General features: G+C 43.0%; 2 protein-coding genes and 2 pseudogenes across 3 annotated transcripts in view; 1 reads left to right on the top strand and 3 right to left on the bottom strand.

The window, feature by feature from the left end:
* SHCBP1L (SHC binding and spindle associated 1 like) overlaps positions 1-8078 on the bottom strand; it is a 47388-nt gene extending 39310 nt beyond the window's left edge. Inside the window, exons 1-2 of one of the 2 annotated variants that reach the window (XM_017951470.3) lie at positions 7402-8078; positions 5498-5647 (exon numbers count right to left, since the gene is read on the bottom strand). In XM_017951470.3, coding sequence (XP_017806959.2) covers positions 5498-5647; positions 7402-7818 — 567 coding nt within the window. In that variant the 5' untranslated portion in view covers positions 7819-8078. The remainder of the gene's footprint in view (positions 1-5497; positions 5648-7401) is intronic. The other variant, XM_017951471.2, reaches the window with a different exon arrangement.
* LOC101009930 (60S ribosomal protein L32) lies at positions 5799-6308 on the top strand. Its single transcript, XM_003893419.5, has one exon. The coding sequence runs from the start codon at positions 5856-5858 to the stop codon at positions 6261-6263; it is 408 nt and encodes a 135-aa protein (XP_003893468.1). The 5' UTR covers positions 5799-5855; the 3' UTR covers positions 6264-6308.
* A 1614-nt stretch (positions 8079-9692) lies between the features above and the next one.
* LOC110743546 lies at positions 9693-12872 on the bottom strand (annotated as a pseudogene).
* Positions 12873-13096: 224 nt separating this feature from the next.
* Positions 13097-14635, bottom strand: LOC108583003 (annotated as a pseudogene).
* Positions 14636-21485: the final 6850 nt, after the last annotated feature.

Here is a 21485-nt window from a genome sequence, read left to right as displayed (position 1 = left end):
TTTGGCCCCAGTATTCTAAACTCACTATGTGTTGACACCTGCGGCCCTTTCAGTCTACAAATGTATGTCCTTTGGTTCTGAGAAACTTTTACAATTTGACAATTTGCTTTCTTCTGTTCTTGCCACCGACCTCTTCCCCCATCTCTCTTCTCTCTTCCTTTCTTCTCCTCCTCATCTCCTCTTCACTGGTTGATCCACCCAGGCTCTTTCTGTGGTCAGTCAGTATCATGAAGTCTTTTTTTTTTTTTTAACATATGATCATACAAAAATATTTCAAATCTTATTCCTGGATGGATATACCTTAGTTGCCTGTGTTCTAGAAGCACAGTTGGAGGGTAGAAGATAGAGGATCCCAACATTCAGTACCAGTAAATTTTAATGCAATTCCCTTCTTCCCAGTGGGAGTACTCCCACCCTTAACCATGCTTCTCAAGTTGGCTTCTTAAATTTGTAGGTTTATATCTTTTGCCAAATTTGGTAAATTTCTGCCATTCTTTGAATATTTTTTAGCCCTCCCTCTTTCTTCTCTCCTTCTGGAGCTCTGAAGACATGAATGCTAGGTCTTTTGTTATAGTCCAACATGTCCCTGAGGTTCTGTCCTTTTAAATCTATTTTCTTTATGGTGTTAAGATTTGATAATTTCTATTTTTCTATCTTCAAGTACAATAATTTTCCTGTCTTCATTCTGCTTTTTGTTGTTGCTGTTTTACACATGTTGATGTTTCCAGGTTGTTAGCTCTTCTAGTACCCCATCTAGAATATATGATGCAAAGAAAAGCCCAGGTGGCTGGGCACGGTGGCTCACGCCTGTAATTTCAACACTTTGGGAGGCTGAGGCGGGTGGATCACGTGAGGTCGAGAGTTTGAGACCAGCCTGGCCAACATGGTGAAACCTCATCTGTACTAAAAATACAAAAATTAGCCAGGTGTGGTGGCTCACGCCTATAATCCCAGCTACTTGGGAGGCTGAGGCAGGAGAATCACTTGAACCCGGGAGTTGGAGACTGCATTGAGCCGAGATCGTGCCACTGTGACAGAGCGAGACTCAGACTCAAAAAAAAAAAAAAAAAAAAGAAAATCACCATGATCACCTTAACACCTAAATCCTTTTCTGCATTTCTACACTTGGATCTTAGGCAAAAGGCCAAGAAACAATGTTTCTCCACATTTCTGATTTTCATAGAAGAAATTTCCAGAAATAAAGTGCTAGTTTAAAGTTCTTGATATATTTTGCCAAACTGCTTTGTGCAGAAGTTATAAAAAATTTTCTTAATTTCTGGACCATTTTATAACCAAAATTAAGGATATGCTAGATTTCCTTCCAATCAAGTACGGTTGACCCCTGAACAACACATGTTCCAACTGGATTGGTCCACTTATATGCGTATTTTCTTCTGCCTCTGCTACCCTAGCAACAGCAGGACCAACTCCTCTTCTTCCTCTTCCTCCTTCACAGCCTATTCAGCATGAAGACAACAGAAATGAAGATCTTTATGATGATCTATTTCTATATAATGAATAGTAAATACATTTTTCTCTTTCTTATGATTTTTCTTTTATGAGACAGGGTCTTGCTCTCAAATTTCTGGGCTCAAGTGATCCTCTTGCCTCAGCCTCCCATGCAGATAGGACTATACGTGTGCACCACCACCCAGCTCATGTTAAAATTTTTAGTAGAGATGAGGTCTTGCTATGTTGCCCAGGTTGGTCTCAAAGTCCTGACTTCAAGCGATCATCCTGCCTTGGGCTCCCAAAATGCTGGGACTACAGGCATGGACCCCTGTGCCCTGCCTTTACAATTTTCTTAATAACATTTTCTTTTCTTTAGCTTACTTTATTGTAAGAATATAGTGTTTATCATATTTATGACATACAAAATATGTGTGAATCAACTGTGTATGATATCAGCAAGGCTTCCAGTCAACAGTAGGATATTAGTTAAGTATTTGGGAAGTCAAAAGTTATATACGGATTTTTGACTGTGCAGGGTCCTGCACTGTTCAGGAGTCAACACTATGTTTCTAAGTTTTTTATTTGTTGGTTGGTTATTGTTATGAATTCATGTTAGGCAGAATAATGGCCCCCAAAGACGTCCATGCCCTAATCCTTGGAAATCTGTGAATATGTTAGTTACCTTACATGGCAAAATGGACTTCACAGAAGTGATTACAACTAAAGACATTGAGATGTGGAGGTCATCTTGGATTACCCAGTTGGGCCCATTCTAATCACGAGTCTGTTAAAAGGGGACTGCCTCTTTAGCCTGCAGTGAACCAGAAAGATGCAATGTGAGAAGGACATTGAAGTTGGAGGAAGAGAGCCACAAGCCACAGAATGCAGGCTGCTTCTAGAGGTTAAAAAAGGCCAGGAAACAGATTCTCCCACACAGCCTCCATAAAGGTATGCAGCCTTGCATATACCTTGATTTTAGCTCAGTTAGGCCCATGTCAGACTTCTGACCTACAGAGTTGTAAGATAATAAATTTGTATTGTTTGAGCCACTGAGTGTGGTAATTTGCTGTGGCAGCAATAGAAAACTAATATAGCATCTAAAGAAAAAGCGATTGGGGGTCCATAGGAATAAATTATTGTGAAATCAGAACAAAGAGCATTATATAGCATTATTAATACTTCAACTGAAGTAAGACTAAAGAAGGAGAGTCAGATAAAACAACAATATTAATCGTGCAGCACTATTTTAAGATGTCCCAAGAGCTGCTCTCCCTTGTTTTTCTGCCACAAAAGAATTAGAATCTGCCAATATACTGCTCTTCTTTTACCTCTGTTCTCATGTTTCATCTTGTCTTCCTAACATTTAGAGGACATTACTAGACCCTCACAGATTCTAAAGCAAGGCAGAGACAAATTAAATAATCAATGTATTGCAGGTAAAACCTTAGAAATTGATAGAACTTACAGGTAACCTAATCCACTGAGTTTCCATGGAACTTTAGAGATCTTGAAAAGTTTTATGGAGCGTAGGGGCTATCATGAGGTATTGAGAGAGATGCTAAGACACCATCATCTATTTCAATCAGAAATGTTCTGCTTTAATGTTAAGCTTCCACATAAAACCTGATTGAAAAAAAACCCCACAAACTTATACTGCTAAAACAAACAAACAAACAAACAAAAAAACACAAAGCCAGATGAAAACCATTTTTATCCAGATGAAAAAAAATCCAGAGAAGTTGTGAAAGATCTAGGTAAAACTACTCAAAGTCTGAAGATGAGCAAACCTCTAAAAAACAGAGTACTACTAGCTGGGCATGGTGGCTATGCCTGTAATCCCAGCACTTTGGGAGACTGAGGTGGGTGGATCACTTGAGGTCAGGAGTTCAAGACCAGCCTGGCCAACATAGTGAAATCTCGCTTTTACTAAAAATACAAAAATTCGCCAGGTGCAGTGGTGCACACCTGCAGTCATAGCTACTCAGGAGGCTGAGGTGGGAAGATTGCTTGGAACCAAGAGGAAGAGGTTGCAGTAAGCTGAGATGGCACCACTGCACTCCAGCCTGGGCAACAGAGTGAGACTTTATCTTAAAAAAAAAAAAAAAAAAAGGAAAAGGAAAAGAAACAGAGTATTAATGAAAAATTAACTAATAGAGTCTTATTGAAAAATTAACTAATCCCAAGAATCTTTTACATTCCTTTGTAATCTCTATGACTGAAAATATGGTATTCTTTTTTTTTTTTTTTTTTTTTTTGAGATGGGGTCTCACTATGTTCCCCAGGCTCACTACAACCTCTGCCTCCCAGGTGGCTCAAGTGATCCCTCCCACCCTAGCCGCCTCCTGGGTAGCTGGGACCATAGGTGTGTGCCTGTTTCTTTGGTAGAGATGGGGGGGTTTCACCATGGTGCTCAGGCTGGTCTCGAACTCCTGACCTCAAGTGATTCACCTGCCTTGGCCTCCCAAAGTGCTGGGACTACAGGCATGAGCCACCACACCCAGATGCCATTCTTTATCTGTAAAACTGACACTGACTTTTCCATAGAACATATATTTTAAAATTGCTTTCAAGTAGTGTATAACATAATGAGTTACATAAGTTTTTCTTGTATCCAAAAATACAGATTTAAATTATCTATCTGGGGCAAGGGTACCATTTGTGATTATAAATATTAATTTCTATGTAAGGATAATTGACCTTTAACAGAATCAAACATGCCACAATGTTTACCCTACAGGCCTAACAAAGAAAAATCTTATTAGGGCTGGGCGCAGTGCCTCATGCCTGTAATCCCAGCACTTTGGGAGGCTGAGTCAGGCAGATCACGAGGTCAGGAGTTCGAGACCAGCCTGGCCAACATGGTGAAACCCCTTCTCTACTAAAGATCACAAGGTCAGAAGTTCAAGACCAGCCTGGCCAACGTGGTGAAACCCCGTCTCTACCAAAGATACAAAAAATTAGCTGGGTGTGGTGCCATGTGCCTGTAATCCCAGCTACTCAGTTGGCTGGGGCAGGAGAATCGCTTGAATCCGGGAGGCGGAGGTTGCAGTGAGCCGAGATCACACCACTGCACTCCAGCCTGGGAGACAGGGCGAGACTCTGTTTCAAAAGAAAAAAAAAAAAAAAGGCCGGGCGCAGTGGCTCATGCCTGTAATCCCAGCACTTTGGGAGGCTGAGACGGGCGGATCACGAGGTCAGGAGATCGAGACCATCCTGGCTAACACAGTGAAACCCCGTCTCTATTAAAAATACAAAAAACTAGCCGGGCGCGGTGGCGGGCACCTGTAGTCCCAGCTACTCGGGAGGCTGAGGCAGGAGAATGGCCTGAACCCGGGAGGCGGAGCTTGCAGTGAGCCGAGATCATGCCACTGCGCTCCAGCCTGGGTGACAGAGCGAGACTCCGTCTCAAAAAAAAAAAAAAAGAAAGAAAAGAAAAATCTTATCAGATAAAGGCTTGGAAGATATTATACTAAAAGGGTACTTTTCTTTTCTTTTTTTTTTTCTGAGACGGAGTCTTGCTCTGTCGCCCAGGCTGCACAATCTGGGCTCACTGCAAGCTCCGCCTCCTGGGTTCACACCATTCTCCTGCCTCAGTCTCCCGAAAAAGGGTACTTTTCAAAGGAAAAAAATTTCAAATTTTGCCAATAGTTTTCTGATCCATTTCGTTTTCTTTCCTCATCTGAAGTAAACTTCATAATTCAGATAAATGAAGATTAAAGGAAAAAGACAGAAAAAGAAGTCCCAAGTTTGTTAAAGACTAAATTACTAATTTTATAAGAAATGCACTTTTGTTATTTTTACATTATTTGAGCAAAAACTAGGCTAATAAATATTGTCTGATACTACTAGATTCCATTTAATAATAATGGTTTATAGGCACTAATATTCCCCTTACCTTCTTTTTACACTATTAATTTTCTCAGAGACTTAAAACAGAAGTAAAATGTGTCAACTCTTGTGTATCAATCTCCAAATAATAAAGTCATATTTTAGTCTTTGAAAAAACTGATTCCAAAAGAACAAAGATCAAATAAAATTTATTTACCTCAACCAGTATACCAACAAAAGGGATAGAAGCTTCTTCATATTTCACAAAGAATACGTTGGGATTAGTCTTCCAGACTCCAAGCCATTTGTCTTTCAACTTTAATTTTTCTGATAGGTATTTACCCATAACTTCATCAGCATCTTCTGCCTAATAAGAGAAAAAATGTATCTATGTATAAATATATGAAATTATAGATTTTTACCTGTTTTTTAAATTGATTTCTATTTTCAAATGGAACCAATATAGCCTTAAATAATGAACGACCTGGAAAGTTACAGATTTTAACTGAAACCACATCTCTCTCTTCCTCGGCGCTGCCTACGGAGGTGGCAGCCATCTCCTCCTCGAAGGCGTCATGGCCGCCCTCAGACCCCTTGTGAAGCCCAAGATCGTCAAAAAAAGAACCAAGAAGTTCATCCGGCACCAGTCAGACCGATATGTCAAAATTAAGCGTAACTGGCGGAAACCCAGAGGCATTGACAACAGGGTTCGTAGAAGATTCAAGGGCCAGATCTTGATGCCCAACATTGGTTATGGGAGCAACAAAAAAACAAAGCACATGCTGCCCAGTGGCTTCCGGAAGTTCCTGGTCCACAACGTCAAGGAGCTGGAAGTGCTGCTGATGTGTAACAAATCTTACTGTGCCGAGATTGCTCACAATGTTTCTTCCAAGAACCGCAAAGCCATCGTGGAAAGAGCTGCCCAGCTAGCCATCAGAGTCACCAACCCCAACGCCAGGCTGCGCAGTGAAGAAAATGAGTAGACAGCTCATGTGCACGTTTTCTGTTTAAATAAATGTAAAAACTGCAAAAAAAAAAAAAAAAAAGAAACCACATCTACTGGAAAACATGACCAACAAAAAATTAAACTTAAAAGAGATCTATTCACTGGAATAATTCATAGATAAGACAGCTAGTTATTGTTTATGTCTTAATTTTCAACTTTTTATAAATATCACCGCAATGAATATGCAGGTACACAAATTCTTCTGCTACAACTTAAAAAACTAGGTTAGAAACATGAAATATTTGCTCTATTCCGTTTTATCAGATACGTATTTTCTATATTAAAAAAATCATGCCACCAGGCACGGTGGCTCACGCCTGTAATCCCAACACTTTGGGAGGCCGAGGTGGGCGGATCACCTGGGGTCGGGAGTTCGGGTCCAGCCTGACCAACTGGAGAAACCCCGTCTGTACTTTAAAAAAATTACAAAATTAGCCGGGCGTGGTGGCGCGTGCCTGTAGTCCCAGCTACTCGGGAGGCTGAGGCAGGAGAATCGCTTGCACCCGGGAGGCAGAGGTTGCGGTGAGCCGAGATTGTGCCACTGCACTCCAACCTGGGCAACAAGAATGAAACTCCATCTCAAAAAAAAATAATAATAATAATATATATATATACACACACACACACATATACACACAAACATATATATACACATATATGCACACACACATACATATATATATATCATGCCGCCTCGTGGACTGCTGAGTGGGAAGTACTCTTAATTTCTAGCATTCTAGTGTAAAAGTCAAGGCTAAGTGATCTTGCTCATGTTTGGGCATAAACTGTTAAATAAAGGTACCAAGATTCATGCCTGTGCAATGATAAGGCCAATATAGCTTCATTTTTTAGGAGCTCTCAGAAAATTCTCTCAGGGCTGTCCCGTTAACTGACGAATTTTGTCGGAAACTCGAACCTTAACTCCTCTAGGGCACGACGCGGGCACCTCTAACAAGGTGAACTTTCTACACAGGTTGACTCCATTTAATTTTTTGAAACGCAGGTTTTCGCTGTGCCCTGTGGACCCCCATCCGCCTCCGAGGGAAGCCCCAGATGCCTGTCCCCAGGCCCCGGCGAGCTTCTGACCGTCGTCTTCCTGTCCTGGATCCGCTCACCTTACAGTCCTGCAGCACTTGGTCGCAATACAGCGACACCTTCTCGTCCCGCCACATCCCCCTCATACGGGACAGGCAGACTGGGGGCAGGGGCTGCGCCTCCTCTTCATCCTCAGGCACTGACGGCAGGGGCTCCTCCTCCTCCTCCTCCTCGGCCGCCTCTCCCGGGTCCTCGGCCTGAGCCGCGGGCAGGCGCTGGAGCCGCAGCCTGGCCGCCTCCCGGCCCGCTTTCCCCTTCACCTGGCGAGGGGAGGCCACCACCGACCGCACTGGGATCGCGGTGCCCTTCAGGATGGTCGCGGCCGCCGTGTCCCCAGGGACAGCGGAGGCAGCCTTCTCGCCTCGCCTGCCTGGGCTGATGGTGCGGAATGAGTCCGCAGGCACGGAGGCCCTGGAGGCCGACGCCACCGACGCCATCTCCTCAGCAGCCCGAGGGCCTGCGCAGCCGTTGGCCACTTTTCCCGCCCTCGGCAACTCTGGCCAGTAGGTGCGCTGCGCTTCAGGCCCGCAACGAGCGGCGGCTCGAGGGAGTCCGGTCCGGTGGGGTGTTGCGGCTCGGGGAGGGATGTGGGGCGCGGCCCAGGGCTAGGGGGCGCGGGGCCTGGGGGTAGAGCGCGGGGTCCTGCGGAGGCGGTCAGGGTGCTGGGGGCGCGCTGCTCAGAGTGGAGTGCCTGGGCTCAGAACAGGGGTGGGGGGCCCGGGCAGTGTTGGCTGCGGCTCCGTGTGGAACCCCCACCAGGTGCCGCTCACACCAGAAGGTGCCAGTCGAGCCCCAACGCACTGGCTCTAACCCCAGCCCTTTCTCTCCCCCAGGGGAGGTTTCCTTAGGGTCCTCATACGTTTCAGGGTGATTACGAGTCACCCTCCAGGTCATCAGGACCTAAAAAAAGGCGCCACCTGCCACTCCACACACGTGTAATTGCACAAACGAAGCCTGAAAGAAAATTTATTTTCATACTGGGAGGTGACCCTAACTGGAACCCTCTGGTTTTTAGTAGAGGACACCCTAGTGACAAATCCAGCAACCTAGATTTCCCTCTCAGCCCCCACCTATTACAGGGTTCACCAAATAAGATTTCCTTTACATTTTAAACAGGACTCTCACTTGTCGCCAAGATGTGGTAATACCAAGAAGTTAGTCTGTTTTCTTGTCTCTGTTGTGCTATTCAAAATTCTCACATAAAAGATTATATTATGTAACTGTTAAACTGGACAACAACTTCCAGCTGGGAGTGATACGTGCAAACTATGAACATTTTCACGATAAAAGTCTGTTCAAGATCCCACATTTTGGAGAACAACAGAGACCACTCACTTCTGGTATTTTACTGTTGAATGTATATTGAGCCAATTGGAATTAACGTTTGTTTACAGTCTAGCTGTGAAATAGTGCACTGAAGCTGACAGCTCCCAAGGAGAACAGCAGTGGGAAAACACCTGCCTGCCTTCACACTCGTCTGGAAGAACACTATGTTAAATTCTGAGTTTATTTTGAGGAAAATATTAATATCATGTTACTGTAGTTTAGGGAATAATTACAACATGCCTCATGTTTCCACTCTGTTCTTACTTTATTCCTTTCGTTGAGTCCTGGACTTTGTTTATAACGATACTAACTCTGCATATTTCACTCACACACACACACAAAAGTTTTACTCTAGTGTTTCTTCAAAAAAGTTTGTTTTGATAAATTATGGGTTTTTTAATTCTTAGGTTCTGAATAATAAAGACCCCCTGTCCTGGTCCAAAGTTTAAAAACAGCAACAGCTCCCTTTTCCTCCAAAAAGCAAATATTTGTTAGAAATCTGTTACATGCCACACAATTCATAGATGCCACAGTCACAGAGGTAAAAGACCAAATCCCTGCCCTCATAATCCTAATGAAAGATACAGGTGGGTCAGTAGATGATTGTGTTTGGTAAGGACCATGCTTTTATTTATGTATATGTACATAAACATATATATTTATTTATACATAATATATATTTATGTATATATACATGAAAAAATATATATATAAAATATATATAGGAGAAAAGGACCTTTCTTCTCCGAAGAAGGGATACTTAAGTTGAGTTTTGAAAACAACTTTTTTTTCTTGTTTTTTGCCTCCCAAAGAAATTTAGCTTGTTTCTCCGACCTCCTTTCTTCTCCAGGATGCTTTGACAAATGGAATGCCATTGTCCCTTTTTCCTGCAATGACTCCCTTCTCCCTGGGTCTAACACAGAGCTCCCACCGTCCAGGCTCAAGATCAGCTTTCAGTTCCACCCATGGCCACTGCGTTTCTTGGTCAGTCTTCAAGAGGTCTTTGTGTTCTCAACCTTCTCCTGTATTCCCAAGTGGAAGCTCCGTTGGCTCGCCCTCTAGTCCTCTTCCTGCTGAGCCAGTCTTCAACCAGGAGTCACACCAGAGTCACCAGGACAAGGAAAGCTAGGCCCATCTGAAGGAGATTCTGGGCAGTGTGGTCTCAGAGGGCACAGTCTTTCTGGAGTCCCATCTGTGTGGTTAAAAGGTAGGTGTCCCAAGAGCCAGAAGAGGTGGGGTCTGGGTGTTCTCAATGTCCCCTGTGACCAGGAGCTTCACCAGTTCACTGGGGAAAGACCACACATGGTTGTTATAGGAACCAAAACACCGGTATGTCCCTCTGTGGGCTGTGGTCACAGGGCCCACGGGGAACTCCACCTGGAGATTCCCATATCTGCGCTGTACGCGACTGGATCTTCCCTCCTGTTACCACCATATCCAGAGAGTCACTGGCCCCTGACCAGAGCTCCCAGTCAGATAGAAACAGCTGTATAGCCCTGCCGTGCAGGAGGTCATGACCAGGATGTGGAATTCAACTTTGTTAATCCGTTCAGGGGGTTTTGGTCTCTCCATGGCAGAAAGGCTTCCTTCAAAGCACAGCTGGTATTCAACAGCCCCAGAATTTCCCTGGTGACAGATGGTCACCGGCTTTGCCTTTGGAATCATGAAACTGGGTTCAGCCCAGATGATGGGTTTTGGGAGAGTCTGCTGCTGAGTACTGATCCTCTGACTCAGACACAGCCAGTGGCAGAGCAGGGCAGGGAGTGTAGAAGGCGTCACTCAGATTCTGCCAGGCGAGTGCCAAGCAGCGGGGTGGAGACTGAGCCCAGCAGGCCAGGAGATGCACAGGATCTGGTGGGTGAGGCCCAGCACCTATCACCACGGGGCAGCTTTCACTTTGACTTTTTTCACAAGAAGGTTCACATCTCCTCTCCACCTCTGACCATGAGCCTACAGAAAGGCCATGGTCCCTATGACACATCTGACCATAGCTGTGGTCTAGCCAGCTCCTCTGATAATTGTCTGCTCAGCCCGAAATGCATTTCTGGGTCAACTTGTCAATTCTGCAATGTGGAAGTCATGCCCAGGGCATGGGTCAGTATACAGACCCATGATACTGCCTGAGAATCATAAAAATATAGGGAATTTCACAACGAGATACCATCTCACACCAGTCAGAATGGCTATTACTAAAAAGTCAGAAATTAACAGATGCTGGTGAGATTGTGGAGCAAAGAAGAAGGTTTACACACTGTTGGTGGGAGTGTAAATTAGTTCAGCCACTGTGGAAAGCAGTTTGGAGATTTTTCGAAGAACTACAAATAGAATTACCATTCAGCCCAGTAATCCCATTCCTGGGTATATAGCCAAAGGAAAATAAGTAAGTCTACCAAAAAGACACATGCACTTATATGTTCATTGGAGCACTTCATAATAGCAAAGACATGGAATCAACCCAGGTGCCCAACAGTAGTGCATTGGATTAGAAAAATGTGGTACATATACATCATGGAATACTATACAGCCATTAAAAGGCACAAGATTTTTGCAACCACATGGATGGAGGTGGAGGCCAATATCCTAAGCAAATTAACACAGAAACAGAAAATCAAATACCACATGTTCTCACTTATAAGTGGGAGCTAAACATTGGGTACACATGAACACAAAGAAGGGAACAACAGTCACTGGGGACTCCAAAAAGGAGGAGGGAAGGAGGGGGGCAAGACTTGAAAAACTATGTATTTGATACTATGCTCACTAGTTGGGCGACTGGATCATTAAAAGTGCAAGCTTCAGCATTACACAATATACTCATATAAGAAACCTGCACATTTATCTGCTGAATCTAAAAAAAATAAGTAAAAATAGGGACTTTTTAACCTTGGCTCTTCTGTGTATAGCATGCACATGCTTGGATAAGTTAATTGGTTTTGTCAGAATGGAATGATAACACTATCTTCTTCAATGATCAGTTATAATGTTTCAATAAAATAAAATAAAAGTGAAAAGAAAAGCTTCCCACTTAAAGACTTAATAAGGGTTGGGCACGGTGACTCACGCCTGTAATCCCAACACTTTGGGAGGCCAAGGCAGGTGGAGCACAAGGTCAGGAGTTCAACACCAGCCTGGCCAATATGGTGAAACGCCATCTCTACTAAAAATACAAAAATTAGCCAGGAGTGGTGGCAGGCACCTGTAGTCCCAGCTACTTGGGAGGCTTAGGCAGGAGAATCACTCAAACCCAGGAGACAGAGGTTGCAGTGAGCTGATATCACGCCACTGTACTCCAGCCTAAGAGACAGAATGAGACTGTCTCCAAAAAAGAAAAAAAAGAAAAAAAAAGAAAAAAAAAATTCTCTACTAAGGTTGTGAAGATCTACGGTAAGAACAGATGTTCTATTTGTGAAATTGTTAAGAAGAAAAAAGTAATTGGTGCATATATAGGGTATGGTACTATGCACGGTTTCCGGCATCCACTGGGGCCTTGGAATGTATCCTAGTGGATACGGGGGACTGCAAAGAAATGTGCTAATTCAAAACAGTGAGCAACATTGGAGAGTCTCCCTGCAGGTACAAGAGGATGGACTGAGTGAGAAGTAGATTTCCCATATACTCTTGGGAGATGAATAACAATAGCAACAATTAGAGTGATGAAAGCGCAATAGTAGAAAGGGATCCCTCTCTCTCTCTTTTTTTTTTCCAAGACAGAATCTTGCTCTGTCACCCAGGCTGGAGTACAGTGGTGTGATCTTGGCTCACTGCAATCTCCACCTCCCCGGTTCAAGTGATTCTCGTGCCTCAGCCTCCCGAGTAACTGGGACCATAGGGATGCACCACCATGTCTGGGTAATTATTGTATTTTTAGTAGATACAGGGTTTCACCCTGTTGCCCAAGCTGGTCTCCAACTCCTGAACTCAAGTGATCCACCCACCTCGGCCTCCCAAAGTGCTGGGATTGCAGGAGTGAGCCACTGTGCCCAGGCTGATTCCTCTCTTTTGTCACCATCAAACTACTCTGTGCTATATGAGAAGAAAGGGGTGGAAGAGTTTTTCCCACTCTTCCACGTGTTCCTGAAAAGTGAAGCATGCACAGCCCCTGTCCCTCTTCTTGACAGAAAAGCCTTGTCTCTTTCTCACTTCCCAAATTTGGCTTGACTCTCATGGTGTAGTTAACTTCTTGAAGTTTGCAGGATAAGATGTCAGGCAGGATGAGGGTTCAAGTACCAAGTCTCTTTTTTCAGTGCCTTCAACTCTTAGCCCTAAATTCCAGAATGTCCTTCCTCCATCCAGCCAGTATCCATCCATTCTACTTGTCCAGATAGTCCCTAACCAAATGTCCTTATAACATTTTGAGGGGTGGCATCATTCTCATTTGTCTATAACATCTTTCCTAGAACCATCAGTTTTATAGGCAGTACAGGAAGCATAATGCTGGCATCTGCTTGGCTTCTGGGGAAGCCTCAGAAAACTTTCAATCATGGCAGAAGGAAAAGAGGAAGCAGGCACATCTTACATGGCTGGAGCAGAAGCAAGAGAGCTAAAATAACTTTTATAGCTTTTTTTTTAAACCTCTGAACTTTCTATTAGCCTCTTGCTCCCCAAAGAGTATCCTGCTTCTGTTGGCTTAATGTCTCAGAACTTTGGTGTCGTTGGTCTCCAGACACCACTTTGCCATCCACTATCCAGCGGGTGGTGGTCTTTTGAATGGTTTGCATGGAGCTGCTGCTGTCCAGGGTATCACCAAGATTGAAGTCCTCGCCATCTTCCAGCAGGCCGTGGCAGGTGGTGATCTCAGCCTCCAGCTTGACTTTGATGTTCAGCAGGGCCTTGTACTCCTGGGCCTGGCACTGTCCCTCTGCCCGGGTCTGTGCTAGCTCTGACTCCAGGTGCAGCAGGATCCCATTGAGCTGCTCCATCTGCAGGGCATAGTGGGCCTCTGCCTCCCTCAGGCTGTTCTCTAAGCTGGCCTTCAGATTTCTCATGGAGTCCAGGTTGATCTCCAAGGACTGGACTGTACGTCTCAGCTCTGTGATCGTCATCTCAGCAACTCCAACCTGGGTGGATTGCGTGGTAACCACTGTGGTGCTCTCCTTAATCTACTGAGACCACTACTTGTCCAGCTCCTCTCAGTTCTTCCAAGTCAGCTTATCATATTGGGCCCAGATGTCTGCCATGATCTTGGCAAGGTCCTGAGATTTGGGGGCATCTACCTCCAAGATCAACCCAGAGCTGACAGTCTGGGTTTGTAGGCCTTTTACTTCCTCTTCATGGTTCTTCTTCATGAAAAGCAGCTCCTCCTTGAGAGCCTCGATCTCTGTCTCCAGCTGCAGCTGAATGACACTGGTGTCATCAATGGCCTTCCAGAGCCCCTGGATGTCACTCTCCACAGACTGGTGCATGGCCAGCTCTGTCTCATACTTGACTCTAAAGTCATCAGCAGCAAGATGAGCATTGTCGATCTGCAGAACAATGCGGGCATTGTCCACAGTATTTGCGAAGATCTGAGCCCTCAGGTCCTTAATGGTCTCGAAGTAATGGCTCCAGTCTCTGACCTGGGTCCCTTCTTCTCCAGGTGCTCCCGGATTTTGCTCTCCAGCTTCTGGTTCTTGGTCTCCAGGCTCCTCACTCTGTCCAGGTAGAAGGCCAGGCGGTGGTTCAGGCTTTGCATGGGCTCCTTTTTGTTCTGGATGCCTCCCATTCCTGCCAGACCCCCAGCCATCCCTGCGGCCAGGACCCCGACCCCATGCCACCCTGGAAGCTGGTGGAGCGGGACACGGAGATTTGGGAACCAGAGCCCCAGACGTCTGCATAGATGCTGTCTGTGCTGCTGACTGGCAGGGGGCCATAGCTGGGCGCCTAGACAGAACCCAGGGACTGGTAGTTGGTGGAGGTGGAGCGAGTGGTGAAGCTCATGCTGTCTGCAGAGGAGAGCAAGAGACAGGACTCAGGCTTTGCTGACAACCTACTTTTTACTAATTATGAAAGCAATGCCTCTACCCTGAGCCAATTTGGACAATACAGGAAAGGATAAGAAAGAAGAAAACTTAAATGAGCTATAATTCCAATGCTCAGCAATAGCTACTACTAGATTTTGGTATATTTTCTTTCAGTATTTTTTTTCTATAACATTATTACAAAGTTTAGATCATATTAAATTTTATAGTTTGTTTTTCTATTTAGATAAGCATTTTCATATCATTAAAAATTACTTAAACACATAATTTTCAAGAGTGCCATGTAATTTCTTGGTATAAATATAATTTGTATAACCTTGTATTTTCAAGCATTTGGGCTACATTAATTTCTATAGCATCAAATATGCCATTTTGAATATCTTAGTGCATAAGCTTTTGCTTATATTTCAGATATTCCTCTAGGGGAAAGTGGGATTACTGAGTCAAGATGTAGAAACATTTTAATGTTCTCATTATTGCCAAACTGTTTCCCAAAAAGAGTGTAATTTCTACTTCTGTTAGCAGATAAAATTCCCAGGTTGGCTGAGTTATGAAAGAGTAGGAAACTGTAGGCACCTAAAGCAGGGACAGAATGCGGGGATGGAGTAAGGCAAATATTCTAAGCAGAGAGAGTAGTTAGTGGCTTTATCCAGGGGTAAAATAACTTGGTCTAGGTAGCTGAATATAACAGGAGTAGAGAGGACAATTTGGGACAAAAACTCAGGCTGTAGAGATATGCATAAGCCATATTACAAAGAGTCACATATATTATGTTAAGAAGTTGAATTCTAGCCTCACTGATAAACTTACCCTTATTCAATTTTATGTCCCACCCCTGCTCCAGCACCCTCAGCATTCATTCCCATATAAATTATCCCAGCTCCTGCCAGAATATATTGACTAGCTCCTTCAGGGTATAGTTATTTTTCTCCCTTAGCCACTTTAGCAGTTCCCCAGCCAGTTATGTTGTGTTTTAACCCTATTTATTGGATTAGTGGCCAGGAGTAGATCCTCAAAGTGGTGGCTATCATCTTCAGAAGCAGAAGCCTATGCATCATCTTCAAGCACAGGAGACTCTACCCTTTTATGAGGAGACATGAGCCCAGAGGGTACAGGGGAATCCGGGGATTCAATATTTTCAAGTGCATCAACCAAGATCTTCCTGTAACAGCTCAGCATCTTACTCCTTCCCAATCAGAACCTGATTTTGGTGTGGCATTCCTGCTCAGGCTAAGAACTCAACCTTCTCTACAACTCTATTACCCTCATAAAAACCTGGAACTCTTTTTTTTCCTCCCCCTCAGCAAGAAATGAAAGTCATTTTTGTGTGTTGCAGTAGAGGCCCTCTAGCTTCCACAGTTCACCTTAAATTCATGATTAATTGCCTCAGCCTTCCTTTCTCTTTTGCCAAAAAGTCAATATTACCCAGAAAGAGCCGTTTGATTACACCGCCTTTATAATCACTACTTCCACAAAACCTCTCAGACTCCTGAAAACAGTACACCAGCAGTGCATTCCCTTCCCTTTTGCTGACTAAAAGATTTTGGCAATTGCACCTGCATAGCATACTAGGACCTATCAGTATTTAAACTATCAAAGACAGTGTCCTTATTGACAGCTGCCTGGCAGGTGGGCCAGCACCAAAATATCATCTTATAGTCTATCTTCCACTAACTCTTAAACTGGGTTTCCTGGGAAGCAGACTCTGAAGCAATGATTTTCAGAAAGAGAATACAGGGGAATGCTTTTGAGAATGACACCTGTAAGGGAATGAGGGAAGCAGGAAAGGCCAGAGTTATTGAACTGTAAATCATTTGTAACAGAGTCTTCAGCAATTCCTACTGGAAGCTCTGAACTGGGATGGCCCTTCAAAACTGTCCTACATTAAGGCAAGGGAGTGGGCTTTGTATCTTTACATCTGCCAGTCATTGGATATGGACTGCCTGTAGAGAGGAGACATAACCTTGATTGTGGCAGCTCCCTTTAGCTGAAATGAATGCCCAGAGAGGGACTCACGTGTGAGTCTTCATCAGCCAACACTCCCAGCAGTTGGGAGAGTGAATGTTGTGATCCTAAAATGGAGATGGGGGCAGCATCCCACAGCATCCACTACATTCAGTTATCACACCTGGGATATAAGATAGCATAGAACTCTCCAAAGTGGATTTGATGTTGACTTAGCTGAGCTATTGGCTTAGGAGCAGGATTAGTTCCAGTACTTGAGACCATTTTCCGGAAGACAGTCCATCTTAGCTGTGGGTATTGATGGAAAATTAGGCAACTGCACTAGACTGCACAGTGTTAGTCAACCTATTACTTAGATTGGGACTCAAGTGACTTAAGAATGGAGATATGCAAAGAACTTGAAAAGTTTGAATGTCTGCATAATGGGTCTCATTGGACTCATGACTGAACTTCCTTTCCCTCCAGTGCTCTCTCTCTCTACAAAATCTAATTTTATTGAAGTTATATTGTAAAATAAATGATCAAAAGCATGAACTCTGGCCAACTTGCCTGAATTCAATGGCTTGACTATGATATAATTGGAAGTTTCTCCTCTCTAAGGCCTTGATTTCCTTGTCTATAAAATAGGACTTACATGATAACAGTGTTATGGTAATGAGATGATATATACTTAACATACAGGACAATGCCTGACACATGATAAGCACCCCATCAATGTCAAATCAGTCTATGCTTTCTCATAGCAGTTAAAAGCAATTCTCATATTTGATTAGTGACTTAACTAGCAAGGCCTTATGTGCTGAATGATGCCAGCTTTGCTCTATAATCTTGGGGAAAAACTCATTTCCCCTCTTTTCTTGAAGGCTTTTCCTTGAGTTGGCTCTTCTGTGCCTTTGAAGCAGTGTGGTACACGAGCCTGATGTTCAAGTGGGGGCCTGGGTAGAAAGAGGAGGGTGCTGCTGGGCTTGTTGGGCACTAGGGATCAGGCCTGCTTCAGAGCAACAGGAGGGTCTTTGGTTTCTGCATACAAGGGCTAGTTTCCACATTAGGTTTTGTGGCCAAAAGCTCCTGGTCTTGTCTTGCTCTCACAAAGACCTTGAATGGAATATGTGGCTATGACAGAACTGATTTGAGAATTTTAAGGTCCTGGGCATCTTTCTTTGTCTCTTGTTCCCAAGGATCTGACCAGTAGCCATTGTCCTGGCTTGTTCATGCTGTTTTCTTCACCTGGAATGCCCTTCCTACTCCTCTCCACCTACCAAAATGTTTCTAGGTCAGGTTCTGATACGTGGCCCTAGTCAAAATCAACCCTTCCCTCTTTCATGTTCTCAGAGTACTTTCTGCCCCATATTATGCACCGGAAACACTTCGTGACAATGACATTCATATTTGTTTTCATCCCCAGTACTTAACACAATGCTTGACATCTAACTAGTGAAAGTTTAAAGAACTGTACAACTATAGGGGTACAATTTTTCCCCCAATATTTGGGCTGAAATATGTATCTGTCCTTCTCTCACCCTCAGGTTGTGACCTCCTTGATGCCAAGATCAGGTTCTGTTCATCTTTATGTCCACTGGAGAGTTTACTTAGCACAGAGCTGTCACATCACAGGTTCTCAACAGATGTGCGCTAAATTCTATGAATCAATGTGAATATTTGTATGCTGTTATTATCTATGGGTTGGGCTGTCTGGGAGAGCTCTGGGTTAAATCCACAAGCTGTTTCCACATACGAATGATCCAAGTTATACATGCTTATTTTAAAATTAGAAGTCACTATTTTCTACCAAAAAAATTTCTTATCAAAACTTATATTCTTCCTGGTTCACTGTGAAGCAGAAAGTAGTCTGCAACCCTGCAGTCTCTGAGCGTATAACTCTTTGAGATCTTTTTTCTTTCAGAAAGAAAAAGTTAAGCACTAATAAGTAATAATAGCTGGCTCTCAATAAAACAAAATAGATCAGAGTCACTGACATTTCAGAGATCCACCCAGACTCAGAGTTTCCATGACATTTCATTATTATCTGGAGTAGGGATTTGGAGTTGAGAGCAAAGCAGATCTACTTGATATAAGAGCAGAGGCATAACAGGAGCTGGAGTGTAATGTAAGCAGCTCTGGAATGGGTGGGGGGTGTATTGAAGAGACAGCAGTGACCTGGAGGACTCACCTCCCCTTTATTCTAGTAAGGACTTTTAAACTGGCTGTAGGTAAAATGTTGGGACCAAAATTAAAAGGAACTGAAGGATCTCACTGGCAACAGGCTTGAGATTCTGCAGAGTAGAGAGAACAGCTCATTTATTTTACAGATATGTATTGAGCACCTATTCTGTGCTGGTATGGTATTTGGTGCTGGTGCTGAAGAGAGATAATAAACATGATTTTTTTTAAGTAAAATTATCAAGAAAATAAAAACACATATCTACCCCAAAACTTGTACATTCATGTCCATAGCAGAATTATTTATAATAGCCAAAAAGTAGAAAGAACTTAAATGTCAATCAACTGATAAACAGATAAATAAAATGTGGTATAGCCATACAATAGAATACTATTTGGCTATTTAAAAAGGAATAAAGTACTGCTGATACATACTACAACATGGATGAACCTTGAAAGCATGCTAAATGACAGAAGATGAGGTCACAAAAACCCATATAACATATGATTCCATTTATATAAAATGTCCAGAATAGGCAAATCAAGAGAGACAGAAAGTACATTAGTGGTTGCCTAGGGCTGGGGGTGGGGGGTGCCAGGGAAGAGGGGCAGAGTTTGAAAAGAAATGGGAGCTGACTGCTAATGGGCCCAGGATTTCTTTCTGGGGTGATGAGAATGTACTATAATTGATTGTGATGATGACTTCCCAACTCTGAGGACAGAAACCATTGAATTGTATGCTTAAATGGGTGAACCATATGGTATGTGAATTATATCTCAGTTTTTAGAAGTAAAATTTATGGTACATTATATGATAGGTGCTATGGAGAATGATAAAAATATGGAGATGGATAAGGCAGAGCAGGGATGAGGAAATTTTGGAGAGTAGTCCCGGGATATAATTTTTGTACAGAGCACAGAGGGAAGATCTCACCCGTAAGATGACATTTGAGTAAAGATCTGAAGGAGGTCAAAAGGAAAATCTTGGACTTTGACAGCTGCAAAATAAGGAAAGTGTTTTCCATCACAAAGTCATTTCCGGGATACAGTTCAGATATAAAGAACACAGATAAGTTAGTAGTAACACAGTTTTAGGAAGTCTTTAATACTAACACATTATTTTCATATTTCCCTATGTAAGAATTTAAAGGCTCGCATCAGTCAGAAAACACTAAATGAGTACCCTGGGGATTTAGGTATTTTGGAAGTTTTGTGTGGTGGAGATTTGGTTTATATTATTTTGGAGGTGCACACTGGGATGCTGTGAAAGGCAGTTGTATTTCTTTTTCCTTTTGCTTTCCTCAATTGAAAAAAATAAGTATTAATGAACACTTCATTTGGCGATTTATTCACAAATAATTTTTCCCTCTTAGAACACGCATTTTTTTCCTCCTCAACTCTTTGGCATTAACTTTGTAAATCACAAGGAAAAAACCCTAAAAACAAACAAACAAACAAACAAACCAGTTTGTAAACAAATATTCTGAATGGCAGTAAGAAACACAGTTCTTTGAAGCCTGTACCTCCTTATTTTGACCAGAGGAGAGCACTAGAGAGCTTTCGGGCTATTGAAGGGCCCCCAATCCCAAAGGGCTGGGTGGAGCCTGAAGCATTCCTTCAACCAGGCGTAGCTTAAGTCCTGACTCAGAAGACAACAGCACAGCATTTTGCTAAAGGGCAAGCTCAGACACATTTCCGTAACATATAACATTTCTTTCACCTCAGATGTGATGTTCTGCTAAATCTTCAACATTTCATAGTGTGTACTAACCCCCTGGTACTTGTTTTGTGTTCTGCTTTTGTTTTCAGCTCTTTGGGAGGTAAACAATGATTTTAATTTCATTTTACATATACCACACAGAAAAGAATCACCATACACGTTTAAGGGCACATGAACTCCACTAAGGAGAGGCAGTAATGGGTATGGACAAGACACAACGTAAAACTTCCGACTAAAGTTACCCTGGTGGAAAGCCAATGGCCCAAACTTGTTTTAACCATCAGAAGTCTTAGGTTTCAATTTTGATAGGAAAAGACACGAAGAATAACATCAGCTAATTAGCTTACAATTTGAAAAGTGTATAAATATCTAATAAGGGAGCAGACATTTAAAATATATGATAACTGGGGTATCAAGGGCGGAAGACAACAGACACTCTCAACCACTGTTGATAGAAATAGAAACAGTTAAAATCTTATTGGAAGGCATTTTGGTTAAAAAAAAAAAAAAAAAAAACTTTCAAAATTTTAAGTGTGCATAACTTCAACCCAGCAATTCCAACTCTAGATATAAGTTCCCCAGAAATGCTGCACATGCACACAAAAATTTTATTTATAATAGTTTTCATAATAATGATAATAGCATTTAGCACTTACTATGGGCTATGTGCCGTTCAAGAACTTTACATACGTTGACTAATTTATCTCTAAAAACATCCTGGCGATCCCCATTTTATTGACGAGGAAGCTGAGGCAGGGACAGGTTAAGTAACAGCTGTGGAGAGGTGGAGCCAGGATTCGAATGCAGGGAGTCTGATCCCAACACCCCTGCTCTTAATCACTATGCTATGCAATACAAGGATATTTATTGTAGCATTGTTTATAGTGGTGTAAAACTGGAAACAACCCATGTCTAGCACTAGTGGAATCGTTAAATAACCAATGATATATTCATATTGTCAAAATGAAGTCAATCT

The sequence above is a fragment of the Papio anubis genome, chromosome 1, assembly GCF_008728515.1.
Source record: "Papio anubis isolate 15944 chromosome 1, Panubis1.0, whole genome shotgun sequence".
Taxonomy (NCBI): Eukaryota; Metazoa; Chordata; class Mammalia; order Primates; family Cercopithecidae; genus Papio; species Papio anubis.
This window is presented reverse-complemented; position numbering and strand designations above follow the sequence as displayed.

What these genes read in the sequence shown, in the direction of transcription:
- LOC101009930 (XM_003893419.5), top strand. Translation starts at nt 5,856, where the DNA reads ATGGCCGCCCTCAGACCCCTTGTGAAGCCCAAGATCGTCAAAAAAAGA.